General features: G+C 37.8%; 1 protein-coding gene across 1 annotated transcript; it reads left to right on the top strand.

The window, feature by feature from the left end:
- Positions 1-11,703: 11,703 nt before the first annotated feature.
- LOC125401924 (olfactory receptor 6K3-like) lies at positions 11,704-12,656 on the top strand. The gene is given in 2 exon segments (XM_048436372.3): positions 11,704-12,627; positions 12,630-12,656. Coding segments are annotated over 2 exon segments (951 nt in total).
- Positions 12,657-12,835: the final 179 nt, after the last annotated feature.

Genomic DNA, 12,835 nt, shown 5'->3' with positions numbered 1-12,835 from the left:
TGATGGCTGGCAGAATGAAGGTCAAGGACAGACATGGTACATGATGGCTGAGGGATCATCAAGAGTCAGAGAGAAGAAATGAAGCATTTCATTGTTCTCTATGTCAGGTGTGGAAGTGGTGGCAAGGGCTGCCTGGCCTTCAGTGTTATCATAGCCATTACAATGTCTGCTGGAGTCACAGACAGCTTTACCCCAGAGACTGCAAAGTATGCATGCCCTTCAGCATCTTAGGATGCTGTGATTTTATAACTTCAGATATCATGCTTAGAATCATGCTTAGAAATATTGCCAAATGTATTTCTTACCTAATACGTGTAGATTCAAATTGACTTAACATAAATTATGCAATTGTATCTTAAATAATGATTCTTATTCCATAAATTTTGAAGCAAAAGTAAATGTTTCTTAGATTACTTGGCAATTTTCTTGAATAGAAAACACTAGTCCAGGGGCTGGTGAGATGGCTCAGTGGTTAAGAGCACTGACTGCTCCTCCAGAGGACTCAGGTTCAATTTCCAGCACCCACGTGGCAGCTCACAGCTGTCCGTAGCTCCAGTTCAAGAGAATATGACATCATTATACCAATGTGCATGAAATAAAGTTAAGTAAAGTTTAAAAAACACTAGACCATTCAGCATATATTTGAAATTTCACAAATTTGAGTCTAATTTATAGCTTATTGAATAAATTATCAATTCCTTTGTATTGGTAAAGTAGACCAATCTATTTAAACCTTAATTTTGCAAAGTAATGTTTTTTATAGGAATCTTTTAATAGTGAAAACAAAAATTTCTAATTCAAAATACATAGGTTCTAGTAAAAATATTATTTTCTTAGTTTTATTAACTTTAATTCACTTGATTTCTCTTTATCTGAGATTTAAAACCACAATATTATGAACATTTAAAATATAATAACATTTAGTACATATACGTAACAAAAAATGTCTCAGAAGGAAGGAATAGCATTGTGAGAATTTTTTCTGCCAGAAGATTTGGGGTACTGGCTTTAAGGTGTGGCCTTGTCTGCTCTGTGACAGCTGATAGGCTGGAGAGAGCACTCTCACGCTCTTGTTTTCGCTCTTGCTTGGCAAGGTTGGAGCCCAAGCCGCAAAGAGGAGGCACAGGATCAGTGGTGGCTTCAGCCTTACTCTCTATCTGTGAATTTGTCTTTTTCATTATACACCCTTAATAAATTGATTATTATACCTTCATGAGTTCTTGTTTATTTCTGGCACCCATTGTGGGGCATAAACCCGTGATCCTGAGATTAACAGTCTCATATTCTGCCAACTGAGCTGATGAAACAAGAACTCAAAAAGGTATTATAACCAAGTTATTAATGGGGTACAACGAGAAAGACAAGTTCACAGATACAGAGTAAGGTTGAAGCCGCTGCTAATCCTGCACCACCTCTCTGCCACTTGTTCTCTGGCCACATCAAGCATGAGTTAAAGTAAGAAACCTAGCATGCTTTCTCTCCAGGTTATCTGTTGTCACTTAGCAGACAAGGCCATGCTCTAAGGCCTGCACCCTAAAGCTATTGGCATAATGAATTCCCACAACAGAATAAATCATTCAGAATGCATTCTTGTGAGAAGGGTAGACTGTGTTGTGTGTCCTGGTGATTTGTCTGTGTCATTGTTAGTTGTTCTAAGCATCTACATCCCTGTCAAAGCATGAAAGTGTAGGAGCTGGGCTGTTGTGAGGAAACAAATTTACATTGCACTAATTATTTTATTAAGCTAGCCATTTCCTGTAACATGACTATTAGAAAGTGGGGATTTACTTACTAACCAGCACTAAAACATGTTTATGCATCTGAATATTTTTGCAATTGAAAGATAAAACTTTGACTATAAAGAAGAATATAGGGGATTGGAGAGGTAGTTCACCATTTAAAGGTTCTTTCTGCTCTTGTAAAGAACTGGAGTTCAGGCCCCATTAACCACCTCAGGTGTCTCACGCCTGCCTATAACTCCAGCTCCAGGGGACTCAATCATTTCTTACATCTCTATACACAGATGCACAAATATGCACATTGTTTCAAAATAAATATTTGGAAAAGAAGAATACTAGTTCTATACATCTAGAGGCTATAGGATCCCCCAATTAGTTGCACTTTTACTAACTTTAAAATACCACCCCACCCATCCTTCTTTAATTTAAACACAGCACATATTGTAATATTGTTTTTTATTCATCCTTTGAAAATTTCATGTAATACATTTTGATCATATCTCCCAACTCTTCCCAAATCTATACCTAACTTCTTATCTCTCCAACTCCATGCTCTCTCTCTCTCTCTCTCTCTCTCTCTCTCTTTCTGAATAAAGTCAGGTGGACAGAAAGCAGGAGGGTTGTGTATAGGATATGCTTCCTGCTCCACAGAAGGAGTGTGGGGATAGATTTGACGGGGCGGAAAAGTTGGACATGACACAAGAGAGGCCCCTGGGTTTGGATATAGATGGCATGGTTCTCACAGAAGCCTAGAGGTTGGTTACTGGGCAAATAGGAGCGTCCAGACAAGGCTGAGGAACTGAATGTGAGATGCAAGCTAGATATGGATGGGGAAGCCAGACATATTCTTTGGGCTAAACCCTGGAAGAAGAAACACACCTCAACCTCAAAGACAAATACTACCTTAGAGTAACGTGGTGGGAAAATGTTTTCCAATCAAATGATCTTAAGAAACAAGCAGGTGTTGCTATCCTAATACCTAACAAAATTGATTTCAAACTAAAATCAATCAAAAGAGATGGAGAAGGGTACCTTATACTCATAACAGGAACAACTAATCAAGATGAAGTCTCAATCCTGAATATCTATGCCCTTAATGCAAGAGCATCCAAATAAGTAAAAGAAACATTACTAAACCTTAAATTACACATCAAACCCCACACACTAATAATAGGAGACTTCAACACTCCACTCTCGACAATGGTCAAACAGACAGAAACTTAACAGAGAAATAAGAGAACTAACAGATGTAATGAATCAAATGGACTTAACAGACATCTATAGAACATTCCACCCAAACAAAAAGATCATACCTTCTTCTCAGCACCTCATGGAACCTTCTCTAAAATTGATTACACACTCGGTAACAAAGCAAACATCCACAGATACCAAAAAAATTGGAGTAATCCACTCTGCCTTTTTGGGTCACCATGGAGTAAAGTTAGGATTCAACAATAATACTACTCCCAGAAAGCCTACAAACTCATGGAAACTGAACAGTCAACTACTGAACCACCTCTGAGTCAAGGAAATAAAAAAAAAAACAAATTACAACTTCTTTGAACTCAATGGAAATGAAGGCCCAACATATCCAAACCTATTGATTTTCTTTTTTAATTAATTTATTTATTTATAAAAATTTCCACTTCCTCCCCTCCTCCCAATACCCTCCCACCCTCCTCACTCTCTCTCTGCCTCCCTCTCCAGTCCCAAGAGCAGTCAGGGTTTCCTGCCCTGTGGCAAGTCCAAGGTCCTCCCCTCTCCCTCCAGGTCTAGAAAGGTGAGCATCCAAACAGACTAGGCTCCCACAAGGCCAGTCCATGCAGTACAATCAAACTCAGTGCCATTGTCTTTTGGCTTCTCAGTCAGTCCTCACTGTCAGCCACATTCAGAGAGTTCAGTTTGATAACATGCTCCATCAGTCCCAGTCCAACTGGCCTTGGTGAGCTCTCATTAGATCAGTCCCATTGTCTCAGTGGGTGGATGGACCCCTCGTGGTCCTGACTTTCCAATTTTGTGCAATACAGTGTAAATAGAGACTGCTTGTCCATTTCCAAGCTGCCAAGACCAATATGATCACATTGTTGCTGTTGTTAATCTGTGTTTTTCCCTTCTTTGGGATTTGCTCCTATGAGACCATAAATTGTCTCTGTTTTTGTTGATGTAGCCAACTTCCTTGGGTTGGAGTTTTCCTTCTAGTATTTTGTGTAGGGCTGCGTTTGTGGCTAGGTATTAGTTAAATCTGATTTTGTTCTTCTATGGTGATTGAAAGTTTTGTTGTGTATACTAGTCTGGGCTGGCATCCATGTTCTTTTAATGTCTGCATAATGCTTGATCATGACCTTCTGACTTTCATTCTCTCCAATGAAAAGTCAAGTGTAATTCTGAGAGGTCTACCTTTATATGTTACTTGGCCTTTTTCCTTTGCAGCTCTTAATATTCTTTCTTTACTCTATATGTTTAGTGTTTTGATTATTATGTGGCAAGCATATTTGTTTTGTATCCAGTCTATTTGGTGTTCTATAAGCTTCTTGTATCTTCATAGGCATGACTTTCTTTAGGTTGGCAAAGTTTTCTTCTATGATTTTGTTAAATATATTTTCTGTGCTTCTGAGTTGAACTTCTTCACCTTCTTCTATACCTATTATTCTTAGGTTTGGTCTTTTCATTGTGTCCCATATTTCCTGGATAGTTTTGGTTAAGATTTTGTTAGACTTAAGGTTTTCTTTGACTACTGACAAGTCCGTTTCCTCTATTATATCTTCAGTGCTTGAGATTCTCTCTTCCATCTCTTGTATTCTGCTGTTCATTCTTGTGTTTTTGATTTCTGATTGTTTTCTTATCATTTCTGTGTTTATAATTCACTCAGCTTGTGTTTTCTTTATTGTCTCTATTTCAGTTTTAAAGTCTTGAACAGTTTCTTTATATGTTTGATTTACTTTTTTTGGTGTTCTTCAAGGGATTTGCTGATTTCTTCTAATTTTTGTTTGTCTTTTCCTTCATTTCTTTGAGGGAATTTCTCATTTCCTCTTTAAGTGTTTCAAACATTCTCCTGAAGATGTTTTTAGGTCATTTTCTTCTGCTTCATCTATATTTGGTTGTTCAAGTCTTGCTGTCATAGGGTCTTTTGGTTTTACTTGTGTCCTGTTGCTCTTTGTGGTATTACGTGTGTTCCTAACTTTTCTACCCATCTTTTCCTCTAATAGGTGTGTTTTGGCCTGTCAGTGATTCTGTTGATTAATCTTCTAGGTGCTTGTGAATCCAAGGTTCAGATGGTTGTTTCTCATGGTACAGTTAGTGCTTCAGTTCAGGTTACCTATTTGGTCTCTTAGTGTTCCTGGAGGTCGCTCAGCACTTCCATACTTTGCTCCACTCCCTTGGAGACTGCTGTCTTAGACCTGTTCTAGCCTAGGTTGTGGGCTTTGACCTATTTCTGTATATCCTGATCTGGATCCACTCCTGCAAAGGTCCCTGGTTTGGAGTTGGTCCAGCCAAAGTTTCTGGCTCTGATCTATACCCTATGAGTTCCCAGGCTCAGATTCACCTACATCCACAGAGAATCTGACTCAGGCTTACTCCCACAAAGATCCCAGACTCATGCTCAGACCAGCAGAGGTTTCTTATTCCTGTCTATTCCCTTTATTGTACCAGAACAATGCCCGGACCCACAGAGGTCCTGGCTCAAGCCTACTCCCTCTGAGGTCCCAGACTCACACTTGGAAGTGCAGAGATATCTGGTTCCTGCCCACTCCCTTGGTAGTCCCATATTCATGCCCAGCTTCAGGGGCCCTGGCTCAGGCCTAGTTCCTCAGAAGTCCTAGGCTCATGCCCAGCAGGGATCCTGGCTTAGGTCTACTCCCTTTAAGGCCTCAGATTCACATCCAGACCCTCAGCAGTCTCTGGCTCTGGCTCACTCACTCAGAGGTTGCTCCCCTTTAACTGTTCCTGTGGAGCTCCCTGTCCCAGGTCTGTTTTGTCCCAGGTTGCTGGCTCAATCCTAATCTGCCAGTGTCCCTGAAGTGGAGCCCCTCCAACTCCCATGGTACTTGCTTCCTTAGGACCACTCCATCTTTGTTTCTCTTATTTCTTTCTCAGCCTGTTTATCATCTGTCTAAAGGAGGGCTGCTGATTTTTATGAGTTAATCTTGTTTCCTGATACATTAATGAAGGTGTTTATGAGTTACAGAAGCTCCTTGGTAGAATTTTTTGGGTGTCTTATGTAAACTATCATATCACTAGCAAATAATGAGAGTTTGACTTCTTTTTTTTAACTGATTTATATACCCTTGACTTCCTTTTGTTCTCTTATTGCTCTAACAATATAGTACCCCAAGTACTATATTGAGTAGATACGGAGAGAGTGGACAACCTTGTCTTGTTCCTGATTTCAGTGAGATTGCTTTGAGTTTCTCTCCACTTAGTTTGATATTGGCTGTTGTCCTATTGTATATTGCTTTTTTATGTTTAGGTACGCCATCATGTTGTTGTTATGAGACTGTCCATGTTTTTGATGTAGGCACTCAGTGCTATGAACTTGCCTTTTAGGATTGCATTCATTTCATCCCATGAGTTTGGGTATTTGGTGTCTTTATTTTCATTTAATCCTAGAGAGTCTTAGTTTTTGTGTAAACCCATTTCTTTTATTCAGTAGAGATTTCTTCAGTTTCTATGCGTTTTTAAGCTTTCTGTTCCTTATGATGTTGTTGATATCTGGTTTAAACAGTGGTTTTCTGATAGGATACATGATCTTATATCAGTTTTTTTAGCTATTGTGACTTGCTTCATATCAGAGTATGTCTTCAACTTTAGAGAAAGTTCCAAGAGGTGCAAAAAAGAGGACATATTCTTTAGTGTTTGGGTGGAATGTTCTCTAAATATCAGATAAAATCCTTTTATAGTACTGTTAGCTCAGAATTCCTCTGTTTAGTCTTTGTCTGGATGACCTCTCGATTAGTGAGAGTGAAATATTGATATTTTCCATTTTCAGTGTGTGAGGGTCAACATGTGATTTAAGTTGTAGTAGTGTTTGTTTTACAAGCTTAGATGCCCTTGTGTTTGGAGCATACATGTTAAAAACTGAAATGTCTTCATAGTGAATTTTTTGATGAGTATGTAGTATCTTTTCCTATCTTCTTCAAGCAGGTTTTGGTTTGAAATTTATATCCTTTAACATTATAATGACTACCGAGACTTGCTTCCTAGTTCCATTTGCCTGAAATATCTTTTCCAGTTTTTACCCTGAGATAATGTTATTATTGATGCTTCAGTGTAATACCTTGATATAACAGAAAGATCGTAGTTGTTTTCACATTCATCATGTTAGACTGTGTCTTTTTTATAGGGTAATTAAAACTGATGGTGATGAGAGATACCAAGGACCAATGATTATTGATTTCTGTTACTGTTTGATGGTGGTGGCGGTGCTTGTGGGGTGTGTGTGTTTTTTCATCTTTGATTTGGGTGGTCTGATTTTTCCCCTTTATTTTCAATGATGTAGTTAACCTCCTTATATTGGAGTTTTCCTTCTAGTACTTTCTATAGTACTGGATTTATAAATAGACATTGCTTACGTTTGGTTTTTATCAAGGAATCTCTCATTTTATCCATATATGCTGATCAAAAATTTTACTTGTTATAGTAGTTTGGGGTAGCATCTGTGGTCTCTTTGAGTCTGCAGTACATCCATCCAGGTCCTTTTGTCTTTTAGGGTCTTCATTGAAAGGTCAGGAGTAGTTTTCATAGGTCTGCTTTTATATTACATTCCCCCCCTTGTTGCTTTTATATTCTTTCTTTGTTCTGTTTGTTTAGTGTTTTGATTATTATGTACTGAGCGAACTTTCTCTTCTTCTTTGATCTATTTGGTGCACTGTATGATCCTTGTACCTTTATATGCATCTTCTTCAGGTTAGCAAAATTTTTTTCTATGATTTTGATGAAAATTGTTTCTGGACCTTTGACCTGAATTCTTCTCCTTCTTCTATTACTATTACACTTAGATTCAGTCTTTCCATAGTTTCTTCCATTTTTATTTTCAACACCTGAGATTTGTTCATCTATCTTTTGTATTATGTTGACCAATCTTGCCACTGTAGATCTTGTTTGAATTCCTATATCTGTTCTTTCCCTTATTCCCTCACTTTAGGCTTTCCTTATTTATTCTATTTCCATTTTTCAGGTATTGAACAGTTCATTCATTTCTTTCCACTGTTCCTTTGTTTTTACCCCTTGATTTTTTTAAGGTATTTATTAATTTTCTTTTTAAGGACCTCTATCTTAGTTGTACAGAACATTTAAGATTTTTTCTTTTGTTTCAGCATTATTTGAATATTCAGGTGTGCTTTGGTAGGACTACTGGGCTCTAAAGGAGACATATTGTTTTTGCTGCTATTGTCTATATTTTTACCCTGGAATCTAACCATCTAGGTATGTAAAGATTATAGTTCTAGTGCTGCTATCTGGTTTTATCTTTGTTGAGTTGGAGTGTTGGTCCATGGTTTCAGTTTTTTTCCGCTAATTTTTAGGGTGGCATTGTGGCTGTGTGCTGCCTGGTAGGAAATTTTCTGTGGATCCTATCTATAAGGTATTTTCACTGGGGGTTCCAGGTAGACTATGTTTCTAAGTACTGGATACTTGCATTTAGGAGTAGGATTAGGCAAGGGGTCTGAGGGAATTCACAAGAGAGAGGAAAGTAGAGTGTTACATCAGGATCTGCTTATTTGGGCTCCTTGGAATGGGGCCAGAAAGTGAAGAGAAGTTACACCAGAAGGTTTTCTATAGTGTCAGGGAAGAGACTGGGGGATTGGATCTGTAAGAACAGGAAACATGAAGATCTGCAGTCAGCCTACATGCTTCACTGCCAGGAGACAGAAATTCTTTTATTTCAAACCTGGAGCTAAATATATTGACATAAATAAATCCCCAAAATATTTTTGAATGAATAATTTATTATAAAACTTTGCCTAATGATAATCCTATGTAAAGTAGATGGGGGATGCTTAGGGATCCACAGATAAACAAGGCACCTGCAGAAGCACTAGCTTTGCATGGGAGAAGACACAAGTCTGAGAACACAAGCAGATGATCAAACTCCTTGCAGGAAAGCTGTGATGAAGGCAGAGTGTGGTTGCCTTTGGTTGCTACAGAAGCTCTAAACTAGGTTCACTTATCCATTAAATGCTTATATAGGGTCTTTAAAAGAAATAAACTCTTAAAAATTTTAGTACTCGGTGTCAATTTTTTACATAAATCACCATTAAGTAATTTTTAATTAAAGATATTTTTCAAATGCTGTTTCCTGTCTATGCCCACTGCTACCATTACTTTCATTCCTGTGATAAACACATTTTCATAAGATAAGAAGATATTAATGTGCTATTCATTTGATGTTTGTCCAACAATAAACTCATGTACATATTAGATTCAAAATCAGTTTTAAAATTTAGGAAAATAATTAAAAGTAAATATATTCATCTACTTGTATTTTCTACCCACTCAATGATGGACTTTTCCTATCTCTCTATTGGCATCCTCATGTGTGCTTATCAATACACCTTTTATATGCAAGGGAACATTGTACTGGAATCTTTTCCGCAATAGAGCCCTGTAGAGAAATCTTTGTGGTCACTAAAATGTGACATATCTCAGTGACAAGCTCACTTCTCCTCTCAAGGCCTCATCATCTGAATCTTCCTGTAGAAGTCCTACTGAAGTCACATCTATTTCATATGCTTCAGAATTGTTCTGTCCTCACATGCTGCTGGAAAGGCTCATGCAAGAGCATAAGAGAATAAAGGCTGTGAGCCAGAGACTCTGAGCTTTATTCCTTTTGTATTTAACTCATCCCTGCCTTAGTCTGCCTGACATTGTTTAATAGAAACAATTCTTTAATAGCCCAGTGAGAAGACATATCAGCTATTTCCTGTCCTCTACTATCAAGACTGATGTCAAATACTTGCTTCCCATAGGGGTGGAGTGTTTTTGAAATCAAAGTGTGGCAATAGAGTTTCCTAATTAGGCACTCGGGGTATAAAGAGCTTTTCCCTAGGCCCCGGGAAGCAGAACAAAATAAATTCTTTCTCTACTGTTTATCCTCCCAAAAACCTAGGGTGTGGTAGTTATAACCTTCCTACTTGCTGGGCTGCAAAGAAATCAAGATATTTGGGAAAAGAGGATTCTGGAAGAAGTGAGTATAAGATGAAAAGACCCCCAGAGTTATTGCTGAGGTGGCACAAGGACATGAGGCAGGGGGACTGTAGCTCAGGCATGGAGGCTTTGGGGGTTGGTTTTATTTTTTGAATGCATAAAATCATCACAAATACACACAGAAATGATCTATTAAATTTTATCTGTGATATTGCATGGATGGCACCTCTTCTCACTTCTTAATCATGTAATCGATCATAATCTAGGATGCCTGGTGTTACATAGCAGAGGCAGGAAAGACAGCAAGGAATAAAGGAACCCCTGACAAACTGTAGCTTACTAGTAGAGATTCTGGTTCTTCCTTTTCCCCAGAGAATAGAGGAATACTTATTTGTATAATTCTCCCCTTTTCCTTCTTCCAGGTTTCAATACCATGGTTGTAAAGCATATTATTGACAGAGTAATTTGACTCACTGCACAATTATACATGTATCATATTATTGCAGACCAGTAAGAAAACCAGATCATAAATTCAAAGGATACAGACATTAAAATCATTTTAAGAATACTATGCTTTCCCATTACATTTTCAGGCTTAGAAGCAAGCTTTGGGGTCTTTAGAGAGTCCTAACCTATGCAATATTTTAGCAAATCCCTTTTGCATTTAGGAAATCTTGCCTCAGTTACCTGAAGGATTGAACTGGACCAAGACATATTAGGTGAAGAAACTCAGTAATAGCATAAGAAAAGAAACATAACATAGATTACTTTTACTGTGAGCATCACTTTTAAGAAATAAATTTTCATGAAAAAAATACCAAAAGGGTATTTATTTTTCATATTATTTATGTTTAATTGTAGATTTAATGTTCTACAAGATCACTAGTAAACAAGCAAAATCCTTGACTCATGCTGCATGTTGACTCTCCTTTGTGGGTGGATGCTTGCTCATCCTTTCAAAAGAGTATCTGTATTGTACCTTAGCTCCCAGATAAGTAACTGTTTTAAGTGGCTATCCAGAGCTTGCCCCTTTTCCAGGTCCAGCCTTCAAATATCACACTTTCAAACAATTGAATTTGACTGAAGACACAGTTTAGAGTTCCATCATGTAAAGTATTATAGCAAATACTCCTAGAGACACCACTAAACCTGAGTCAGATGCTCACTATTTTTCAGCTTTAGGTTAGTAGAATGAATGAAATTTTCTGTCGAAAACAATGTGTTTAAAAAAAATACTCTCACACATAGAAAAGGTAACTTTCTGTTGAAATAGGCTGATAAATCTCCCTCTCATAAAGACAGACTGAATGAACCATCAGACAGATGCATGTACACTTAAGGAGGTATTTTATCACATCTTGATCAAATGCTTTAACATCAAATATTATTTTCCACATATGGTGGCTTCTTGATAGCACACATTTCTGTTCACTTTTCTGCAGCAAAAGCAGTTTGGATTCTCATAACTAGGTATGGGTTTATCTAAATTAATATCATACTAATTGTACCTGAAAATGATCTTTATTTAAAATAATTTCCCTTAGATTATATAGTAAAAGGCAACTTCTACACTGCCACACTGTCAGCAGTGCATACCAACTATTTCTAAATAGTCAACTGTTTCTTTAAAAAAAAAAACAGAATAGTTGACAACTAGATATATTTGGCAAATAATTTGCAAATCTGATAACACTTTATTATATATTTTATTTAATTGGTTTAATATTGAAAATATTTACATGGTTAAAATTTTCTGTACTTGTCCTTTTATTTCAATGCTGATTGTACTTGTTCCTTCTGCCAGCTAATAAATGCTAAAAATATGGATAAAAAGAATCAGACAAAGGTGATAGAATTCTATTTTTCTGACTTCCCTCAGTTTGAGGATGGTGGCCTTTTGTTCCTCATCCTTCTGCTTTGTATTTACATGTTCATTGTTGTTGGAAACTCCATGATCTTCTTGGCTGTTCAGCTGGATGTCCGTCTGCACAATCCCATGTACAGTTTCATCAGCATCTTTTCCTTCCTGGAGATTTGTTATACCACAGTGACCATTCCCAGAATGCTCTACAACATAGTCAGCAGAGAGAAGACCATTTCCTTCATTGGTTGCCTGCTGCAGATGTATTTTTTCCATTCCTTTGGAGTCACAGAAGGCTTGGTCCTCACAATAATGGCCATCGACAGATATGTTGCCATCTGTAACCCACTCCGCTATGCAATCATCATAACTCCACGGCTGTGCACACAGCTTTGCACAGGCTCCTTTATCCTTGGCTTCCTCATGCTCCTCCCAGAGATTGTGTGGATATCTACCCTGCCCTTCTGTGGCCCCAATCATATCCACCAGCTCTTCTGTGATTTAGAACCTGTACTTCTCTTGGCGTGTACAGACACGTCTATGATTCTGGTTGAAGATGTCATCCATGCTATCTCCATCCTGACCTGTGCCTCTATCATCACCCTTTCTTATTTAAGAATCATCACAGTGATCCTGAGGTTTCCATCTGGTGAGAGCCGGCAGAAGGCGTTCTCCACATGTACAGCCCACATCACCATATTCCTGCTGTTTTTCGGCAGTGTGGCTCTTATGTACTTGCGCTTCTCTGTCTCATTCCAACCAATACTGGAGAAGATCATCGCACTAATGTTTGCTGTCCTTGCCCCATTTTTCAATCCTATAATCTATAGCCTGAGGAACAAAGACATGAAAGATGCCATTAAGAAAGTTTTCTGTTCTCAAAAGCCGTTCACTGTCTCTGGGATCTAATGTGAGTATAGCCATTATTGTTCAAAATATCTCATCATCTGCATATGTTTTAAAGCAAACAATCATAAGATTAGTATGTAAATGTAAGGTTTTTTCATGGTCTTGGTTGTCTGCCTTTCAGTTTTCTAATACAATGACTATTGTTTGTCCTGGTAAAGAAAGCCATCTACATCTTCTCACTATT

The sequence above is a fragment of the Myodes glareolus genome, chromosome 5 (assembly GCF_982192425.1).
Source record: "Myodes glareolus chromosome 5, mMyoGla1.1, whole genome shotgun sequence".
NCBI lineage: Eukaryota > Metazoa > Chordata > Mammalia > Rodentia > Cricetidae > Myodes > Myodes glareolus.
The sequence above is the reverse complement of the archived record's forward strand: the minus strand, read 5'-3'. Positions and strand labels throughout refer to the sequence as shown.